The sequence below is a fragment of the Ipomoea nil genome, unplaced genomic scaffold (genome assembly GCF_001879475.1).
Source record: "Ipomoea nil cultivar Tokyo-kokei standard unplaced genomic scaffold, Asagao_1.1 scaffold2704, whole genome shotgun sequence".
Classification (NCBI taxonomy): domain Eukaryota; kingdom Viridiplantae; phylum Streptophyta; class Magnoliopsida; order Solanales; family Convolvulaceae; genus Ipomoea; species Ipomoea nil.
In genome coordinates, this window is record NW_017619132.1 from 524,113 (window position 1) to 546,292 (window position 22,180).

Consider the following 22,180-nt stretch of genomic DNA (forward strand, 5'->3'; position numbering starts at 1 on the left):
TGTAGTTTTTGTTGTCAAATGGCTCTTTTAATGCTATGTGGTAGCAGTTTTGTACTTTTAAAATTTAAGTACTGTTTATTTATTGAAAATATATTAATTTATTATTGTAATGCGAAAGGGAAATCGCTATGAAAAGTAAGAAAGTATTGTATTGATGTAGAAAAATGTAAAATACTACTCATACTTCCAACTTTGACTCCTTCTCACAAATTTTTTATGTTGACATTTTCATTGAAACTCACATGATGAAAATAACTAATCATTAATTGTCACATCAGATAATGGAAGTGAGAACTTGTGGCCGAGACCGATTCAGAAGCCATGCTACAAGCCTTAGAGAATACGTCACGTTCCAATCCATAAGTTGATACACTTATTTCTGATTGCAAATTTCTCATAGCTCAGTTTCTTGATATCAAGGTCAGTCACATCTTCCAGGAAGGCAATTGTGCCGACTTCATAGCCAACATGGGGCAGTTAAGCGATTGAGGTTCTTCCATCTTAGACCACCCCTCTGGCGGTCTGCGTGGTTTTTTTTGATCGTGATGCTCGCAACATTGCTACCAGCAGGCTGCGTTAATCCTCGGGACCTGGAGGGTCCCTCCCTTTCACAAAAAAAAAAAAAAAAGATAACGGAAGTGAGAGAGTATAAATATGGAATACATGTAGTGTGACTCATGAAAAATAATGAGAATTTTGTGAATTTGATGATGTGGATGTATGCAGTCCACATTTAAAAGTGTTATGGATAATAATAACCTAAGAGGCTTTGATTATTGACTTTAAGTATGGACTAATGATAAACTAAACGTGACAATTATATGGAGGGGGTCAATGCAATGGAAATTGTGGGGTGGGTTATAGAAAGAACAATGTTGGGGCCAATGCGGCGACATATAGAGGGACTGGAGACGTGGCAGGAAAGGAATTGACATATTTTGATAAAAACATGAGTTAGCGTCATATGGGTTCTTCTGAATATAGTGATTTTGTCACGTTTAGTCTTAAACTTTTAAATTGACTACTATTGATCCTTCGACTTTTAAATTGTTATCATATGTGATCCAAGTTAACTACCCATGGTCATTCAACTTTACAAAATTAATCAACCATGGTCTTCCTGTTAGGACCATGTGTTGTTCAAAGTTGATAGTTAAATGACCATAGGTGATTAACTTGACCACGAATGATAACAATTTGAAAGTCGAAGGACCACGACTGGTCAATTTAAAATATTATGACTAATCAGAAAACTCCATATGGTATTAACTCTAACTCGAAAAATAAATCTCTTGAAGACTATATGTCAAATATGAGTGTAAACCAAGGGAATGAGTGGACCGGCCATAGAGAGGCACCACCGGGAATGGTCGGATGGAAGTGTTCATCTACAATAATAAGATTGGCATTACTTGTGCTCGTAGAGTGAGAGAGAGAGAGAGAGAGAGAGTATAACCTCTCTTGTTCAGGGTCTCCCCTCATTTTGATTATTTAAAAAAAAACATGACAGTTAAAATGAAACAAGAAAAGTATATTACTTAATATTCAAAATCCTAATATACTCTTGATTAACACAATTGATTACTACGTATTTGCTAATTATCAAACACAACAAAATGTATGTATCAACAAAATAAAAGAGTTATCCCAAAAGTCGAAAGGAGTGACTTAGCGAATTGAGCATAACTCTTACACATGAAAATCAACAATTGAATTATTGTTAACATCCTCTTACATTACAATTTACCTTTTCTTTATTTTGTGATTTACGAGTTATTATATAAGAACAAAGTTTACTCGTGTACATTTATGTAATTTTGTGGGCTATATATATCGCAACAAGGGTTACTAAATGCACACCCATTGTAACCTATCCCTTGATTTACAAATTTGACACATAAAAATAATTTACCCAATACACAATAACACAAATATAGGTACTGCGAATTTTCTCAAAAATAAAAAATAAAAAAATTGTTACCATGTAATTGCTTGACACCATTCCACCCTAAAGAGCAAGGCCCCATGAATTGGATCCTGTAACGACAGTAGAAGGGAATCGCATGGAACCCATGGATCCATCCCAGAATCCTCATCGCCCGGAGCAGATTTCCTCAGAATCATACAACACACTCTCGTCTGTACAAATCCAAGCTCCCTCGTATACATACGAACCCGATCAATCAACCTATGCTTACTATCCGCCCTCCTATCAGTACGTATACTACGATGCTGCGCAGCAAGCGGCCTATGACTACTCCACTGCCTATTACCAGCAGCCCCAGCAGGAACCAACCACCTCTACACACCCGCCCGCGGCACCGTTTCCGCCGCAACCGCAATCTGACCCAGCAGCCGCCGCCCAGTACCAGTATTCTTATTACCCCCCGCCGCCACAACCTCAGGGAGTGGAATATGGAGCAGTGTACGGATCCGGGGCTGCCATTCACACTGGGACCTCCGCCGCTCAGGTATGGTTTTTTATTGTATAGCTATGTAATTTTGTCGTGATTTGTTGATGAGGCAATTTAGGTATTTCGTTTTAAGATGCAGATTTGGGTCTGGATTGTGATGAGTCTGATACCGGACTTGAATTTAGAATACTGTTTTGGTGTTTCAGATTGAAAGTTTTGATATAATTCTATTGGAATGTTCCCATAAAAAATTGGAACTTTGGATTGAAATGTGTGTTTATGGAATTCCACTCATCATCTGAGATTTAAGCAACCTCTAATTTCCCCTTATATTGGGTATTAACATCTTGAGAATTGAATGGAAAAGAAGGAAATATAAAATAGTAGAGCAAGAGAAGGAATGAAGGATTAGGAGGAGATTCAACTTTGGTTTAATAGGTTGTCTTCCTAATCATTTGCTGTCCTTTTGTTTGTATAAACAAAACTGTTGAGCTTGGTATCGTTGTTTCTCATACAAGCTGAGTCCTGCAAAAGAGGAGTGGAACTTGAGCAATCCATGTGATGACTATTCTGCTCAGCTAATTATACAAGATGCCATATTACTCTAAATGAGCTTGTTTGGAACCTGGAAATCAATTGTCTGTTCATAAGAAGTGTATCTTTTCTCTTCAAAGACTTAGGGGCATAATTAGCTGAGCTGAATGGCCAATATATCTGCTAGAAAAGCTGAACAAAGTGAGCATGTGTCTTGGCAACTGAGTGCCTCAAGCTCACACTCAAGTGCAAACCAGCTTGCATATTGTCAAAAACCAAGCTTGAACAGCCTATTACATGGCTCAGTTTACTTTTTTCCCTTACAATCCTACTTAAAGTTTTCTTTGTCCTTTGCAGAAATGGTTAGTCACAAGAGTTGGAATTCACTGAAGATTTTGATGGTGTTTGAGATGGTACAGGCGCAAAACACAGTTATAATTCTATTGGAGTGTACTCCAATTTTACTTTTCTTTTGTTTCCCTCCAACCAACCCACTTCTTATGTGGGTGCGTACTTAGGGTGACTGGATTTGGTTTCATCAGTCATTGCTTCAATATTGAAATATTTAATTCTGGGCTTCTGTCAAGTTGCCTTATGAACCATAAAAACATTCAATCAAGTGTTGCAATGAATGTTGGACCTCATTCTGCAGAATATAACATTCGATATTACCTCAAGTGTTTTTTTTTTCTCTGGTGACAGAAGTCATGATTAGGGAGATTCTGGGTTCCCTGGAATTCTTTTGAGCATATTGGCTATTGCATCACTCCTTTTAGGTCTCACAACCCCCCTCGCACTTGAACTGTTACAATTGGTGGTTGAGAGTTAAAAGTTATATTTAGCTAGGATTTTTTATTTTTTAAATCTTTGCACATCTGGCTGTACTTTATGGCCGAAGGTTGAATATTATATCTAAGTAGAGTTTACAGGGAAGGGATGGTATTTGTCAAAATACCTGACCTAAAGGGTACAAATTAAATAGGTATCTGTTTTTGCTGGATAGTTGAAAAAAATCATGTGGTGTGTAGGTGCTATAATCTTACTCATGCAGGTAATGTCGAGGAACTGATGGCCATTACATAGGAGTCTTTGAAGTTTGAGCCATTATGTATGTTAATAGTATTGCTTTGGGAACCAATTGGAAGCATTGATTTTGCCATTTCAGTGGCGGTGTGAAGGGGAACTGAAATAAATGCATTTTCACATTTTAATGATTTGATTTTTTTTTCTTCATTTTGTGCTTGCCTGGTAGTGAAGGTTTTATGTCATAACACTTGTATAATTGTATCAATAGAATGTTGGCAAGCCAAGTACGAGTTCCATATCCTAAAATGTACTTTTCTGGTTGTCACTAATCTCTCATGACTAAGTTTTTTTCATTACTCAAGTGATCTTCCATTTTGGTAGGATATTACTTTTTCCTTATTGGTTTCATGGACTCCAAGACTTCGTGTTGAGTTTTACTGAGTTGAACAGTTTAAACTGGTAAATGTGCTTATATTATGAATTGTGACTGAAAACTCACCAGATAACTATTGATAGATTCCTTGTTCTTTGATCATTATTGTTTGTTTTGATGCTGTGAAGTTCTCTCCATTCTATTAATTGTCACTATATATCTGGACACATGATTTTTATGTTATCTCTATTCTTTAATTTGTATTTTGTCATTTTACAGATCTTGCAACCTTCACATAGAGGCAGAGGTAGAAGAGGTGGCCAAATCTTCCGAGGAGCTGGCCGTGGCCGTCGGGGTCAGGCTCCGCAACCTCCTGCTCCAGTCTGGCCGCCTCGTATGGCATGGTGCGAACTCTGCAGGGTTGAGTGCAACACCCCCGAAATTCTTGAACAGCACAAAAATGGAAAGAAACATAAAAAGAACGTGAAAGTTCAGGAAGAGTTGCAGAGAGTAATGGCTGCGGGACACAATGTGCAGCCAACTAGTTCTCAAGTTCAGGCAGAAGTTGCGTATCAGCCTAAAGCAACAGAGGGATCTGAGGTGCCGCCCGAAGGGAATTTATCTATCGAGACTGTTAATGGAAGATCTGAGCAGCAACCTCAAGAGAATTTGCCATCCCAGGCTCTTGGAGAAGAAAACAAAGCCGAACCTGAGCTTCCAAAAGCTGAATCAACAAGAGATCCCGGAGAGAGTCAAGGACGTGGGCCCAAGCGCAAGACAAGTGGTGGTCCTGGTGGACGAGGGGGCAAGAAATTGAGATCTCATGACGGAAGAAGAAAACCCGCTGAGCCTCCTAAACCTAAACAAATCCCTTTAATATGTGAGCTCTGTAATGTTACGTGTGAGTCACAAGTTGTTTTCCAAAGTCATCTGCAGGGAAAGAAGCATATATCAAACCGGAAACGCTTCGAGGATTCACAAGCAGTGCTTGGACAAGCAGCAACCCAAGCATTATATCCGGCTCTACAACCAGTTTACCCAGCACTTCCCCAACCTAACCCAGGTCTGGCTACTCCATTGGATCCTAATCTTCAGCAGCAAAATATTCCTGGTGGTCAGGCCTTTTTGACTCAACCGGCACCTTCTCTCCTCCCTCAAGGTCAAGAAGCATCAGCAGCAGCTTTGCCGCCTCCCATGTTGCAGTCTCTGGACCATCAAGATCCTAGTCCTCAGTTTCAAAGCCAGTAGATGAAGCCTGTGCCCAGAAGTAATGACCCCTTTGTTTCAGGGTGAGCCTTAGAAAAGAGAATTGCTACCAAGAAAGAATTCAACTTCTAGGGTCATTTCACTGATAACTAACTTACTAGTGTGTCCTGATTAGATGGTGGTCAGATTCTTGTAAGGAGCTTGCTACTTCTGGTACAGCCAAGATGGAACTTCATGTAACAGTGTTGTTAGATACAGTGTGAATGTGGCTTCTAGAGTCTTTTCAGACAGCATGGGAAAATAATTAAGAGTATAAAAGCCACATATAAGTGTTATTTAGTCATAGGAACAACAATTTATCGTAACACGTTTTAAGAACTTCTCAAATTCTCCCAAGTAACATATTTTTTCAAAACTTTTACACTTCTTTTACAAGAAAGTCCACAACTGCTATCCAACCAAATGTTTAAGTGACTATAAAGAGGTAAACTACATAATTGACTGGCCTTTTTTTAACACTAAAAACATACATAGTTGATCTGCCCAAATCAAGAATGTCCATGTTGATTAGCGCAAATCAAGAATGCCCATATATCTATGTTGATTAGCGCAAATCAAGAATGCCCATATATCTATGTTGATCAACGCAAATCAAGAATGCCCATAGCTAATCTGCTGCTGATCGACTCAAATCAAGAATGTTCATAGCTAATCTGCTGATCGACTCTAATCTGCTGCTGATCGGCTAAAATCAAGAATGTTCAGCTCAAATCAAGAATGTTCATAGCTAATTTGCTGATCGACTCTAATCTGCTGCTGATCGGCTAAAATCAAGAATGTTCATAGCTAATCTGCTGCTGATCGGCTCAAATAAAAAATGCTCATAGTTGAATGTCCATAGCTAATCTGCTGCTGATCGGCTCAAATCAAGAATGCTCAGTTGATTAGCTTAAACTTTGAATATTGTGGTTACTAAGTGTAAACAATCCCTACGGTGAAAACATGTTAATTATATAATAATTGAAGCTCAATCATTCATTGCTGTAATGAGGTTCAACAAAAAACAGCATGAGAAACAACAGAAAACTCTGATCTATATATCTAAATAAAGTTCATCCTTTTAGATAACAAATGTTATGGTTAAGTCACACAATTGTAACCATCTTTCCATGGGCGTTTCTACTCTAAAAAGCAATAACTTTGGTTGTCGAATAACACAGCAAGCAGGAAGATGCAGTGAAAACAAGTTGCAGAAAACACTTATTTGGTAGAAGGGGAAAGCAAACAAGTTGAAGCTGAAGCTGCGGTGAAATGTGATCTCTTGTGGCCACCCAAAGCTTGGCCAGAAGAAAACACTCTGTAGCAGAAAGGGCATTCATGGAGTTTCTCCTCCACATCCCCATTATTCTCCCCTACAAGTACATTTTCATCATCATCACAGCGCTTGATGATCTTCTTATGGCTGGCTCTGTGACCCCCCAGCGCTTGATAAGATCTAAACACTTTCCGGCAACTCTCACATCTGTATTTCTTCTTGCCGTTCGCCGTCGTCTTAACCTCGCCGGAGCCCGCCGGCTGGGAGCTCTCTTCGTCAGCCCACTTGTCTCTGGACAGCATCATCAAGCAGTAAGCTCCGTCTTCTTCCGGCGAGTAGTCCGAGACTGAACTCACCGCCTCCGTCTCGCTGTCGTCGCCGGCGGCGGCGGCGGCGGCAGTTCTCTGCATGTAAGGATTCCAGACGTGAGATCTCATATGCCCACCCAAAGCTCTACCGTTCACAAATTTTTTTGAGCAAATCCTACACTTATGTTCCTCCATTTACGAGAAAACAACAAACAAAACTGATAAAAATCAAGAAATTATCTCTCCGGTTTCTTGTTTTCTTTACTCAGTTCAAGTGTCTGTTTCTTTGAAGAAGTGTAAAGAGAGAGGGAACTAAGGAGTAGGTGACAGGCAACAGCCATTCCTCTTTCCACTCCTACAGCTATATATATATAATAATTTCTCAAAAAAAGAAAAAAATCTGGTATTTTGATTTCGGTTTACCCCATATGGAAAATAAAATAAAAATCCAAGTATACCAAATCTTGATAATTATCCGGCCATCAAATAAAGAAATAATATTATTGAGAAAAATTTGGTACTCTTACAAATTTCCACTATAAATTTATTAGACTTTATAATTAATCCCAACATATATATATATATATATATATATATATATATATATATATATATATATATTTCAAGATCTTGCTTAATATGATAAAAATAATTAAATAATAATACTCATTGAACTCCTCATTTACATACACCGTACCCAATTGAAATGGGTGTAAAAAAATCAAAATTTACATTTAAATTAATGATCATATGATCGATCAAGTATCGCAAAAATGGCTAGTGAGCTTTTGCTTATATGGAAGAGGATTATACTTAATGTTATAAGGTATATATATATATATATATCCTATTGGAGTTGAGAAGTTGATCCAATTCCAACCTGCAACCATGGCGAAGCATTGCCCTGCTTATTAATGCTATTCATTTCTTTCAGCCCACTGAGCTTTGCTAATTCCACTTTATTATTACTATCCGCTGCTTCTTCTTCTTCTTCATCATCATCATCATCTAGGTTTTTAGAGCCGCCATGGGCAGAAACGGCGGCGATTTTCTGGTGTTCATCGTCAATAATAATGTTGTTGTCGTTGTTGTAGTAGTCGTTGTTGTCGTCGTTATTGGGAGGATGGTTCCGGTAGTCTCTGGAGGTGTCCATAGTGAAGGGACGGAGATGAATGTCGGTAGATACCTCGAAGCTAAACGGGTTCCGGGGGTCCCGTCTTATTCCGCCGTTCATGTCGTCGCCGGCGGGGAGATTGAGGTCGAGGGCGGCCGCCGCCTGCAGGGAGGATTTCTGTTCTTGGAAGTGGAATTTAGGGGGGGCGGAGGTTTCTGGGGAATTGGAATTTGCAGATGACGTGATCCAATGGCACCTTTTGTGACCTCCTAAAGCCTGTCCGGTGGAGAAAACACGGTGGCATATGGAACATTCGTGATCCTTGGATTTCCTTTTGGAAGCTCCGGCGGCGTATGTGGAGCCGTGTTCCAGCTGGAGGTGGTACGAGGATGTTTTGGAAGGTGGTGGGAAGAAATAATCGTCGTGGGTTGTTGTTAGATCATTATCGTCGCCTAGTAAAGTGTCGACGTTATCTATTTGGTCTTGTTTGGCGGCGTAGCATCCTTTAACTTTCTTGTGGCTGGCTCTATGGCCGCCCAGAGCTTGATGTGAAGTGAAAACTTTCTTGCAGGCCTTGCATTCAAACAGCCCTTTAGAAGAAGAAGAAGAAGAAGCCATAGTCCCTTTCGCCTTATTGTCCACGCGCGGCCGGCTAGCGGCGGCGAGTGGAGCCAGAAACACCGCCGCGGCGGCGGCGGCGGCGGCGCTGGACTCAACTTCCTGCTCCGCCGCCTCCACCCTAGCGTTCGCCAAATCAATGAGGCATTTCGCGAGTAGGATATCTTCGTCTTCGCTGCAGCTGGAACCGGCAAAGTTGCCAACTTTAGCCCGGAAAGACCTTTTCCGCTTAGACCACCCCGGCCCTTTCCGTCCAAAATCCTCGTCCCCGTCGTCGGAACCCGGCGACGACACCAGCGACTCGGCGTCGTCGGAGCTGCACTTTCCGTGCTCCAGAAACGATTTCCAGGAAAAAAACTCCTTCCCGCAATTCTCACAAACCCTAACACTCTTCAACCGATTGGGATTGGCTCTCAATTGATACATCCTCTTAAAGCCCGGCCCCCCATCATTCATCTTCTCCTCCCAATCACTAGCCTGATCATCATCCTCCATGTTGGCACTGTCATCTCCGATCCCATGCGCTCTCATATGCCCTCCCAAAGCTCTCCCGCACATAAACCCCTTCTTACAAACCCTGCAATAATGCTTAAAGCTCGCCGATTGCTGCCCCCCATCTTGATCAATACAAGCCATATATCTTCGACAATATAATGATATATATTCAATTAAGATTCAAGAATTGAAATAAAAGACAATGGAGAGAGAGGGAGAGAGAGAGAGATGAGGATGGCATGGAGATGGTAAGTTGGTTCTTGTAGTTGAAGCCGTTGTGTGGATGTGAGGTGAGGATATATGGGAGGACATGCAGAGTTAAGGTTAGTCCTAGTTTTTAGCGAAATGAATTGAAGCTCGTAGGATCGGAGGAAATTAAAAATGCATGCATGGTTGGTTGGTTGGTTCGTGGTGGAGATCGAGAAATGGGTAATGGGTTTGGTCGAGTGTGAGATTGAGGGTGACAAGTGTAGTAAATGGTTGGTTGGTTGGTGGTGGCGCCGCCCAAGGGACGGCGGAGAAGATCATCGGAACAAAATTAGGGATCGGATGACCAAGTGATTGACTAAGCTAGGAGTGTTTGTCTCTGGTCCGTCCACTCAGAGTAAAATGACAGAGAGAGTGAGAGTTACGGTGTTGATCGAATTGGTTGGTTCAATTCAGTTTCTAACTGCATGCCAAACAGCCATTCATGTTCCCTACAATTCCAAGCCAAGTAAATTAAACACCCACGTTTCTCCTCGTCTCTCGCTTGCTCTGATCTCTCTTACATACGCTCTTATGTTAACTGCGTTAGTTTTTGCTTTTCTTAATCATTCTTTGTCATGATATCAGTTGTTATACCATGTACAAATTGTATCCGAGTCCAAAATACACCATTTACATACTTAATGTTCAAAATTTACCTTTTACAAAATTATGAATATTCAGTATGTAAATTGTGTATTTTGGACCTGGATCCACAGAATAATTTGTTGTCATGATATATATGACAAATTATATCGTGGATCAGGGTCCATTGTGCATTGTGGATTCTGATCCAATATACAAAATTTGACTTCATAATACACATAATTTATGTTCATAATGCACATACACAAAAACACAATATAATGGACATGGACTTTGTGCATTATAAATATGAATTATGTGTATTATGTTAAGCGTTTATGTGCCTTCAACTATATAATACACAGAATTCATGTTCATAATGAACAAAATTTATGTTCATTATATCGTGTTTATGTGTATGTGTATTATGAACATAAATTCTGTGTATTAGATCAGGATCCACAAAGCATTGTGGACCTTTATCCACGATATAACAATGAGATATATAATCAATCACTATCACCAACACAAATATATTATTGGATGAAGGCATAAATTAAAGTCCATATCAAATGGATGAGAGTCAAATTGGATGGGATAAGGCCCATATTGTTATCCTCTAAGGCCCATCTTATGGAATGATCAATATGAAAGGCCTATACTATTACAAACCAGACGTTATGCCATGGAACCGTGTTCACCATTCATGGTGAACACGGTTCCAACGGTGTTAGTGCAACGTTATCTTTTTTTTTTTTTTTTTTTAATTAATTACGTGACTGCCTACACATTCACTTTGGAACCATGCCTACACATTCACTTTGGAACCATGAGATTATGAATTTTCTGTTATGAGATTATGAATTTTCTGTTATGCGATTATGAATTTTCTGTTATGAGATTATGAATTTTCATTACATTCATAATTTCGGAGTTTCGGACATTCATAAATTATGAATTCATGCATGCACATTCACTTTGGAACCATGCCTACATATTCCCGTCCGAAATCACGGACATTCATAAATTATGAATCCATGCCTGCACATTCACTTTGGAACCATGCCTACACATTCACTTTGGAACCATGAGATTATGAATTTTCTGTTATAAGATTATGAATTTTCTATTATGAAATTATGAATTTTCAGTTGTGAGATTATGAATTTTCTGTTATGCGATTATGAATTTTCATAAAATTCATAATCTCATAACAGAAAATTCATAATTTGATCAGTAACGCGCCGTTAACTCCACATCCGCGATTTTTTTTTTTTTTTTTTTTTTACCTAAAAACGACGTCGTTTTGACTTGTGTTCACCATTCTCGGTGAACACGATTCCACGGCATAATTTGCGATTACAAACAACATTCGTTTAGGGAATGATCTAATGTAAGGCCCAACAATATTACAACCCTTTGATTTACGAGAAAATCCGCAATTGTTACACAAAGGTGCGTTATGAATGAAGGTTGCATTGTGATTCTAGCTTGGCAAAAGACCACACTAAAGTAAATCAGCCTAGCTAAATTGTCGATAATTGATCAACTTAAACAAAGAAGACCAATAGATAACTCCACATAGAACTAGACTTAAAATTTTGTGATTCTCAAACCAACTACATGACTGACTCAGCAAGGTTGCCTCCAACAATATTGCCATTATTGTCTCTACAATACATGTTACAAGCCCAAAAATGTATCGGTTACGATACTCAATGCAACTGGTAATCATGTTGATCGACACTTTATAATTTTCTACTTATTTATTTCAATTTTAATGGAGTATATACATACACACATAGTTTATGAATGGCATTCCAAATGATGACAAAATAGAGAGGGAGTGGCTGAGTTGTAACCAGCACAATATATATAATAGGCTCAAACAACGAGTGGATAACATTAAAACACCAAACATGAATTAAGAATTGAATCGCCCCATACATTATATTGACCCCATCCTATATATCAATCTTCTTATATTATTATATCTTCCTATATATCCATCATCATATCGTGCATGGGATTTATGGTCTCCTTTTCTGCCGATTGCATTATCTATATATGCTGTTTGTACAGCTCCGATCCTCAGCTACAGACATGTTTGTATGGGAAGACTTTTCTAGTGCTTATGGCCACAATTCCAATCCGATTCAAATTAGTGCTTATCAACACATACAAAATGATTCTGAACATGATTTGATTCGAATCCAAATCAGATACAAAACACTCAAGTCAAATCTGAATTACTTTTAAAGTTATGAAGATATTAGATGTGATATGCACAATTTATGACTTCGAAACTTCTTTCGACCTTTTTAACTTATAATGTAGTTTTGAATTAAATAACAGACATGTGGCCTGTTTCTTTCTATTAAAAACCCGACTTGAGATAAATAGTTAAGTGTGGGAGAATATATGCGCATAATTATAACCAAAATTGTTATTTCTATACAATTTTTTTGAGAAATGAGAGAAACCCGCATCTACTATTCAAGGGTCGGGCATACACCAGATGAATATTCTATGTTTTAATTTCTACAGCAATAAGCTGGTAACCTGGGTGAATGTTGTATCTTCTCTTTGTTTTGATTTGATATCTTGAGCACATCTCAAAGTCCTCTCAATTTGGTAGCCTCCTCCAATGCCCACTTCTCTTTCAAGATGGCAGCAGTAGCTATGGAATACACTCACATTCACATGCAATTTGAATCTCATCAAGAACAAAAACTCTACCTCCAATTTGTTCATTTCCATTGTTGTCAATCCACCCACTCTTGCAAAGTATGAATTCCTATAATTCCTGCATCTCCAAATTAACCAATCATATAACAAATCTCCGGCAAACTGTTGAGCATATAATATATAAACATAAATTTAACATGTTTCAATCCAACTATCACATGTTTCAATTTGGTATCAGAGACTATTGGACTTACATATCTTCAACATACTTAGAAGCCACCATGATGGTAGTGATGAGAAGCCTGTGGACATTTGTGGGACCAATTCTGAACTGGGGATGGAGCTGGCAGAATCTGTCGAGGTAAACATAGGCGACAACATAAACCGACGGTCCGGCTCCGGTGTACCGGAAAACCCTCTCCAAGTACGACTCAATCGTCATGTCCGGCGCCTCATTGCACTCGAAAACCTTAGTTGATCCCACATTAATATCCATAGCTCCTCTGAAGTTCCTGGCAATTCTCTGGTTCCTCGTCACCGTCCTCCCAATCAGAGAAGCAAGAACTGAGATCACCAGTGGAGTGCTCGATTGTTCCTGGTATGCGTACAAGTAGAGATCATCCCTAAGCTTTCTTGGAGATATTATTGAAGCTTCTTCTGTAATTACCACCGCCATTCCAGACAGATTTGAAGCTTTTGTCAATGGAGATCAGAAGTAATTTATAGAAGATGGGGGTTTGGTAAGGTAGAGTGTAAAGAATTAAAATTTTGCATTTGGAAGTGGGGAGGAAGGGGAGATAGATATATAATAATTATGTGTCAATATCAAAATACAATATTTTTGTCTCCTTATTGTAAAGGCAATAATGGCCACGGACACCACCAAAAGTTTTGCTTAAATAAATGTTTCACCACCCAACATGGCATCATCATCATATAATACTTTCATACATTAACACTGTGCCATGAATCCGGCCAGAAACATCATTAGTTAGCTACATACTTAGCTGTTACTCCTTAGAGTTTGCTGTATTTTAGGCATATGTCATCATCTAATGTCTTCATTACTTTTGAATTAACCTGAATTCCACCAAATTGGGTTTGCTGAGTTTGACGTGTTAGTTCTAAATATAGTCTAACCATACATTATACATAATAAAATCTACGAGAAATCTAACATAGTAATAACAAAAGCAAAAGTAGTGTAGTAGATCAACTTGTTATACATGTGTTGCTTCTTGAACGGTAAACATGCAGATCAGAATAAGGCATTTTGTTTCATAGATGGTGTATTGATATTATTCTAAGCACCATGGGTACCATAACTTAAGGTAATATATATATATATAGTATCTTGTATCTCATCAATACAGGTTTTATATTAGGCACAAGCTAAGGCCCAATAGAACAACTACTTCTAGTTATTCAGTTCGTGCCAACTAGACTACTTACCCAGTTCATTAACTTGCATCACATAATAAAGACCCTAATGACATACTTTGATGCATGCATATGTCAATAATGTGCAGTGTCTTGGATTAAAATAGCACACGGGAGGACAACATACCTCTTGACACACCCGTGATGTCAAATACAAGAGAACAATAAGTTACAACCCCTCTACAAGACTTTTAAGCATTGCAGTTACATTAATAATTTATTTACCAATCCCTTCAAATTGTTAGGTTAGATTTTGTTGTATAAAGTATTAAAGTCGAATAATTTACATACTTTTACCAGCATAATAAATTAGTAACTGTCTATTAGCATTCTTAGTTTAAATCAGTCAGTTATGAACAATCTTACACGCAATATCTGCAACATTTATTTCAATAGGTGCGGGTACACGTGAGAGGTGTTGCCGACGGTGGAAAGGGCGAAGAGACAAATCCAGTTTGAAATAGAAGCAAGGAGATATGGAGATCAAATCAAAGGTACAATTTTGTACAATATCATGAATACCTCCTACACCCACACAGCCTGTTCCATGCCCTAAATTTCAACTTTAATTGGGGCCCAAACCCGAAACTCCAATTCAGAAATGGACCCGCTTATGTACTTCAATGTATCCAGCAGTTCTGGTGATTTAGTACTGCCTCAAAACCACATGATCTAGAGATTTATTGTATTGGTTAGCCCAAGATTTCGAGGTCTAGTGGTTGGTGGCACCGACATGACTTTAGATTGTGAGATTGTAAGGTTGAACGACCTTATAATTTTAGATTAAAACAGTGTAAGTTCGACCTCAATATCTCTCGGATTCTCTTTAAGTGGCAATGGGTTGGCAATTTTGTAGCCATTTAATCGTTGATAAAAGTCAAACACCTTGTGCTCAAATGGTATCTAGGTTGGACTCTCATATGGGAGATTGTGAGTTTGAACCTCAATGGAAACGTTATTGGCTCTTTGTGCTTCAATAGGTTGAGAAAGTAATAAATACTACATTGTAATAGAGTCAGTAGCATTAAAAAAAAAAAAACTATATTTTGCTCACCTCTAATAATGATGGACCGGTTAGAGTATTGAGTGTTATATGCTAAAAGAGTTTTCCCTTGCATGTGGGCACTTCTATAAATTCGAAAATTGGGCTGGGCTGAAAAAGGTATTGCGGCCCAATAATATTTTAGAGGGCTTTTTATTAGATGAGACCACATATAAGGCCCAATCTTAGTTGGTGACGTGGAGATAAATGATTGGAGAAGCGTACGTGGCTGACGGCATTGAATTTTAGGCGAGTTGCATACAAGCAGTGGTGTTCGTTTTTACCGTCATTTTTCCTGAGCCTGAGGGATTCAATCAATCTGAAGACAAAACCCTAATTTCGATTCGTGAACGTTAAGGTCAGATTATTATTCTCTTGTCTCCTCCATTTTCAATTACTCCGTATTTTAATGAATCTATGTGCGTGTGTCGGGAATTGGGGCCGGGGAGATAGATCTTTGATTTTGGTTAGGGGCATTTGATGTATTCGACGAATGTTATGCAATTTGAACTGTAAGATCTGATGAAACTTCCGTAAATTTCCATTTTGCTTTATGTGTACATGGGATCGGCGTTTTGTCTTAAGACTTTGTGTTTATCTGTGATTTCTGCTCGACAAAATTGTGTCTTGGCACTTGGCGATTAGCCCTGAATTTCGAGTTGATTAATAAGCTGAAATGCTTTCAGAAATTTGTGGAAGTAGGCAAGAAATATTAGTTGGTTGATCAATGTGAATGTTGTGAATTGTGATACAATTTTGTATTGTGAGAATCCTCCTCTTAACATATTAGTCATGTTTGATTTTGGTGGCATTTTGAATGTTCTAGTAATGCTGAATGAATTGCATATAACTCTTGTGTTTCAGTTGAGATGTATATATAGTTTTAGGAGGTAAAGAAATCCCTAATCTGGGTAAGAAAGATGGAAATTGGACTGGGCTCAGGGGTGATTTCTAATTTCTAAGCATCTTCTTTTGTACCTCAATTGGTAGTGTTTTGGGTAACATTATGCTCCTTGGAAGGGATGACTAAAGATTGCATTATGTTGTTACAAAGAGATGTTGGATGTGTGTGATGGAAAGTGAAGTACATGCTATGTTGAGCTAAGAAGGAAATTGAAGTCTCTCATTATTGATTGAAGAGGGAAAAACATTAACCAGACAGTCAGATGATGACTGCCTTCTTAAAGGAGTCCATGGTAGTCCATGGTCCACAGTAATAACGGTCCACAGTAATAACAGAAATAAAAGAGAACAGAAATAAAAGAGAAATAAAAGGAAAATACAACTTTGCCCTTTTAATATCTACACATGGACTAAACTAGCACATTGTTACTTCGTCACCCCCCCGTAAGCTGGAGCATGAACGTCATGAAGGCCCAGCTTAGCATGGAAAGCATCAAAACTCAGCTTTGGCAATCCTTTAGTGAAGCCATCTGCAACCTGTCTATGTGAGGCAATAGGCATCAGCTTAACCACCCCTTCACACACCTTTTGTTTAACAACATGACAATCGATTTCTATATGCTTAGTGCGCTCATGAAAAACATGATTCTCTCCAATTGCTATGGCAGACTGGTTGTCACAATATAACAGACAAGGACTATCACAATGCACCTTCAAATCTGCAAGCAAATATAGCAACCACTGCACCTCACAAACAGAAGAGGCTAAAGCTCTGTACTCAGCCTCAGATGAGGACCTGGAAACTGTGGCTTGTTTCTTAGTTTTCCAGGAAATTAAGGACTGGCCTAGGTAAACACAATATCCAGTGATAGACTTTCTTGATTCTGCACAAGTGGCCCAATCTGAATCTGAAAAACCCTGCAGTTTAAGGGGAGACTTTGCAGAATAAAATAGCCCTTTACCAGGAGAACCTTTGAGGTATCTCAATACCCTATGAGCTGCTACAAGATGTGAGTCCCTGGGCTTGTCAACAAACTGACTCAACTGTTGAGTAGCATAAACAATATCAGGCCTGGTACTGGTTAAGTAAAGAAGTTTACCTACCAGCCTTCTATATATTTCAGGATTATCAAGTAATCTGCCTTCTATATTGTTTAGCTTTTGCCCTGCAGTAATGGGTGTTTGTGCTGGCTTGGAGTCTAGGAATCCATTTTCCTTCAAAATCTCCAAGGTGTATTTCCTTTGACAGAGATTAAGGCCATCTGAAGTCCTGAGAGCCTCTATCCCCAAGAAGAAATTTAATTGGCCAAGATCTTTTATTCTGAAAGCTGAATCCAGAAACTGTTTTAAATCATCAATCATCTTTGAATTTGGGCCTGCAACCACTATATCATCAACATAAATGAGTAATGCAACAAAAGAAGTGGTTGAACCCTTAGTAAACAGAGAAGGGTCTGCCATTGACTGCTGAAAGCCACTATCTATTAATGCCTTAGTAAGCTTAGCATTCCATTGCCTGCTTGCTTGCTTTAAACCATATAGGGATCTAAGCAGCCTGCATACCATCCTAGGATTATTGGTTTGAAGGCCAGGAGGCAAAGTCATGTAGACTTCTTCTTCTAGATCTCCATGCAAGAATGCATTGTTGATATCTAGCTGCTGGATATCCCATCCCATTGCAATGGCCACAGCTAAAAAAGTTCTAATAGTGGTCATCCTAGCCACAGGGGAGAATGTCTCAACATAATCCACTCCCAACTGCTGTGTATATCCTTTAGCAACCAATCTAGCTTTGTATCTTTCAATAGACCCATCTGCTTTGTGCTTGACTTTAAAAACCCATCTACAACCAATTGGAATCTTCCCTGGGGGCAACTCAGTTAAAAGCCATGTCTTATTCTCAATCAAGGCATCTATCTCAGTCTGCATAGCTCTTCTCCAAGTATCATGTTTAACTGCCACACTGTAGGACTGAGGCTCAAAAGTGGAAAGAATAGATGATGCACAAAGTCTGTCAGTGTAAGATAGGCCTTCATAAGAAATGAACTTGTCTATGGGATATGGAGAAGTTCTAGCAGAATTTGTGTTCTTTGACATGGTATGGCAGTAATAGTCATGTAATTTAATGGGGATATGCCTTACTCTTTCTGATCTTCTATACTGCATTTGGTTGTCTACTGCTTCATTGCTTATTTCAGGTGTGTAGTCCTCAGGAATTACATCATTGTTTGTTGGAGTACTCCTTTCTGAACTGTCATCAAAGGTGATGGTGGTGTCTTCATTTCTGTCAATCACCTCACCCCTTTCTATGTCTGTAGAAGGTGTATGCCTTGTGTTAACTGATGAAGGAATCAGTGGAAAATCAGTCTCCTCAATTGCTTGCATGCCTTCATCTGTTTCTGAGCTATCTTTCCCTTCCTGAAAGGGATATATATGCTCATAAAAGTGGACATCCCTAGAGACAAACACATCCTGATTAGAGATATCATATAGCAAATAACCTTTAACATTGGCAGGAATCCCTAGAAAAACACACTTTCTAGCCCTTGTCTGCATCTTATTCCTTCCCTGAGATGTAGTAGCAGCATAGCACAAACAACCAAACACCTTTAGGTGATCATACTGCACACTCTTGCCAAATAGTGTCTCAAAGGGGGTTTTTCCACTGAGTACAGGGTTGGTAATCTGTTGATTAGATAGCAAGCATGAAGGACACAATGTCCCCAAAAATCCACAGGAAGACCTGAATGAAACCTGATGGCTCTAGCCACATTCAGGATATGTTGGTGTTTTCTTTCTACAACCCCATTTTGCTGGGGTGTATATGCACATGACTTTTGATGGATGATTCCCTTTTCATTACAAAAAGCTTCCATGAAGAATTCTCTTCCATTATCTGTTCTCACAGCTTTAATATTAGTGGAAAATTGAGTAGAGACATAGTGATAAAAATTCTGAAACAACATTCCAACTTCTGATTTATTCCTCATCAAGTGCAACCATGTAAACCTACTACAATCATCAACAATTGTCAAAAAATACTGTTCTCCTTTTAGAGAAGCTACTGCAAAAGGTCCCCAAACATCCATGTGAACCAGGTCAAAACATCTATCAGCCCTAGAATGACTAATAGGGAAAACTGATCTCTTGTGTTTGGCAAAATGACAAGCATCACAAGCAAAATTACATGGTTTGGAAGGTTGGTCATGCTTTATTCCATCTAGGAGATGTACTTTATTTATAGGGTAGTGACCTAACCTATTATGCCACAATTGTAAGGATAGGCCATTACAGTGAATATCAACATCCTTATTTCCACAATAGAGCTTCCTTCTGATTGGGGGATCAGTCATCAGGTAGAGTCCATTCCTTTCTCTAGCAAAACCACACACTGTCCCATGGAGACCCTGAATATTGCATGAATTAGCATCCATTATGAGTTTACATGGTGTTTCTTTTGTCAATTTGCTAGCAGAAATGATGTTGAAAGTAAATGAGGGGATACACAGAACCTTTGTTAGCAATATACCCTGATGCAACCTGATTTCCCCAATATGACTGACATTTACAGTTTCCCCATTGGGTAACTTCACAAAAACTGCATGCACTGGTTCATATTTCTCAAAATACTCTAGGGAACAGATGATGTGATCTGTGGCCCCTGAGTCAACAATCCAAAAACTAGGAGAAACAGCATTATTAACAAATAAATTGGGAACAGAACTACCTTCACAAGAATCATCAGGGAGATTCTTAGGAGCAGACTTCATCCCTGAGCTATTCACCTTTACAGCAGAGCTAGTTGAAGCCTGAATTCCCTGATTCTGGTTTTGCACAAAATTCATCAACCTTTGAAATTGATCAGCTGTCAAACCTAAATCAGCACCTTGGCTTATGGAAGAGTTTGCAGATTGCTGAGCTTCTTGACTTTGTCTGTTTCTAGCTTTATAACCGGGTATCCATCCAGGAGGATATCCATGTTTTTTGTAACATTTCTCAACAGTATGCCCATTCATACCACAATACGTGCACTTAGGTACATTTCTTCCTCCACCACTGTTGAATTTTTTCTTATTATTTGCTTCTGTGACTGCCACAAAGACCTGTTCATCTGAGACTTGAGTCTGACTATTCTGAAGAGCATTAGACTGGACCAAGTCAGTGTTCCTCTGAATAATGGATCCATTGAGCTTCCTCTCAAGCTTCAAAGCCATGTTAAGGACCTTTTCCATATCTGGAATGGGATCCATAACCAGTACACCTGACTTTATAGTCTCAAAATCATCACTAAGACCATCCAAAAACCTGATGACCTGGTCATCTGCTCTCTTTTTCTGCATTTTACTCAGGAGATTACAAGTGCATCTAAGGGAGCATTCACACACTAACAGAGGTCTCATAGCATTCAATTTTTCCCACAAGGCACTACACTTTGTAAAATATTCATTAACAGACAAGTTACCTTGTGCATTCCTATAAATTTGATTCTGTAATTCTGCAATCCTATGAGGATCAGCTTGCGAGTATCTCCTCTTGAGAGCTTTCCAAATGTCAGCAGCTACTTCGTAATACATCACAGTTTCAGCGATGTTCGAACTGATGGATTTCAGAAGCCACGAGCAGACAATGGTGTTGCACCTTCTCCATACAGGATGTCTCGGATCAGCTTCGCCTGGATCTGGAATTGAACCAACTGCAAAGCCAAACTTGTTCTTAACTTCTAGGGCTATCTTCATAGACCTACTCCATGAAGCATAATTGTGCTCAGATAGGAGAGGCGACACGAGAATCAGATTCGGATTCTCAGTGATGTGCAGATACAACGGATCATCGAATTCATCACTCCGCTGAACTGGAATTTGGCTAACTGGACTTTGATTCGCTGGATTCGGAATCTGTCCGGTGGAAGCTTCTCCGCCGGCTTCATTACTTCCGATCACTGCGGTGGCGTAGCTATAACCTGGCTCTGATACCATGATGGAAAGTGAAGTACATGCTATGTTGAGCTAAGAAGGAAATTGAAGTCTCTCATTATTGATTGAAGAGGGAAAAACATTAACCAGACAGTCAGATGATGACTGCCTTCTTAAAGGAGTCCATGGTAGTCCATGGTCCACAGTAATAACAGAAATAAAAGAGAACAGAAATAAAAGAGAAATAAAAGGAAAATACAACTTTGCCCTTTTAATATCTACACATGGACTAAACTAGCACATTGTTACTTCGTCAGTGTGCCTAAGCAAAAAAGCGGTGTATATTAGCTCTGTTCTAACTTCTAACTGTGATTTGGTGTGGCACAGAAATGGCATTGGGAGCTGGTCCACAAAGAGGCACTGCTGCAGCTGCTGCTGCAAACATGCGTCGCAGGAGGACAGCAGGCGGCGGTGGAAGTGCTGCTGCTGGCGGGGCGAGTGGAACTATGCTCCAGTTTTACACTGATGACGCCCCGGGACTGAAGATTTCTCCCAACGTTGTTCTTATAATGAGCATTGGCTTCATAGCTTTCGTCGCTGTTCTCCACGTGATGGGCAAGCTGTACTTCCGCAAAGAAGCTTAGAGGAGAATCCTAACCAGTAAATGTGGATGAATCAGGCTTTTAGTACACTCAGTTTTGAAGCTTAAACTTGTTCAATAGGCTCTCTCTCCATTTCAATGGTTTGTTTTGTATTGTATTGGAGTTTTTTGATGACATATCAAAATTTTCTTCAGGATCAGTCAAGGCTGCATTGTGCTCTGCCTCTTCTCAAAATTTTACTTCTCTCATTTGTTTTTTAATCCAATCATATGTTAATCCCCTTGATATTGCCTAAGAAGACATTGTGCTACAGCCTCGTTTGAGAAGATTGAGAAGTTACAATGTAGTATCTGTTCAT

At 39.2% G+C, this 22,180-nt stretch overlaps 5 protein-coding genes across 7 annotated transcripts; 2 read left to right on the forward strand and 3 right to left on the reverse strand.

The window, feature by feature from the left end:
- Window positions 1-1,989: 1,989 nt before the first annotated feature.
- Window positions 1,990-5,949, forward strand: LOC109156114 (zinc finger RNA-binding protein-like). Of its 3 annotated transcripts, XM_019303949.1 has the most exons (3): window positions 1,992-2,471; window positions 3,306-3,361; window positions 4,627-5,949. In XM_019303949.1, the coding sequence occupies exons 2-3, from the start codon at window positions 3,308-3,310 to the stop codon at window positions 5,593-5,595; spliced, it is 1,023 nt and encodes a 340-aa protein (XP_019159494.1). In that variant the 5' UTR covers window positions 1,992-2,471; window positions 3,306-3,307; the 3' UTR covers window positions 5,596-5,949. The 3 variants fall into 3 exon arrangements, with proteins under 3 accessions (XP_019159493.1, XP_019159492.1, XP_019159494.1); XM_019303948.1 differs by having other exon boundaries at window positions 1,990-3,361; XM_019303947.1 differs by lacking the exon at window positions 3,306-3,361 and having other exon boundaries at window positions 1,991-2,471.
- Window positions 5,950-6,616: 667 nt separating this feature from the next.
- On the reverse strand, window positions 6,617-7,365 carry LOC109155813 (zinc finger protein ZAT4-like). The gene has a single exon (XM_019303467.1). The coding sequence runs from the start codon at window positions 7,303-7,305 to the stop codon at window positions 6,814-6,816; it is 492 nt and encodes a 163-aa protein (XP_019159012.1). The 5' UTR covers window positions 7,306-7,365; the 3' UTR covers window positions 6,617-6,813.
- Window positions 7,366-8,023: 658 nt separating this feature from the next.
- LOC109155632 (zinc finger protein ZAT4-like) lies at window positions 8,024-9,610 on the reverse strand. Its single transcript, XM_019303255.1, has 2 exons — window positions 8,676-9,610; window positions 8,024-8,621 (listed from the first exon to the last, which is right to left on the reverse strand). The coding sequence occupies exons 1-2, from the start codon at window positions 9,542-9,544 to the stop codon at window positions 8,024-8,026; spliced, it is 1,467 nt and encodes a 488-aa protein (XP_019158800.1). The 5' UTR covers window positions 9,545-9,610.
- A 3,003-nt stretch (window positions 9,611-12,613) lies between these two features.
- LOC109155783 (cyclin-U2-1-like) lies at window positions 12,614-13,679 on the reverse strand. The gene is made up of 2 exons (XM_019303431.1): window positions 13,177-13,679; window positions 12,614-13,040 (listed from the first exon to the last, which is right to left on the reverse strand). Exons 1-2 carry the CDS (start codon window positions 13,596-13,598, stop codon window positions 12,776-12,778), a joined length of 687 nt encoding a protein of 228 aa, XP_019158976.1. The 5' UTR covers window positions 13,599-13,679; the 3' UTR covers window positions 12,614-12,775.
- A 2,119-nt stretch (window positions 13,680-15,798) lies between these two features.
- LOC109156152 (protein transport protein Sec61 subunit beta-like) lies at window positions 15,799-22,070 on the forward strand. Its single transcript, XM_019304005.1, has 2 exons — window positions 15,799-15,916; window positions 21,608-22,070. The coding sequence occupies exon 2, from the start codon at window positions 21,610-21,612 to the stop codon at window positions 21,862-21,864; it is 255 nt and encodes an 84-aa protein (XP_019159550.1). The 5' UTR covers window positions 15,799-15,916; window positions 21,608-21,609; the 3' UTR covers window positions 21,865-22,070.
- The last annotated feature ends 110 nt before the right edge of the window (window positions 22,071-22,180 follow it).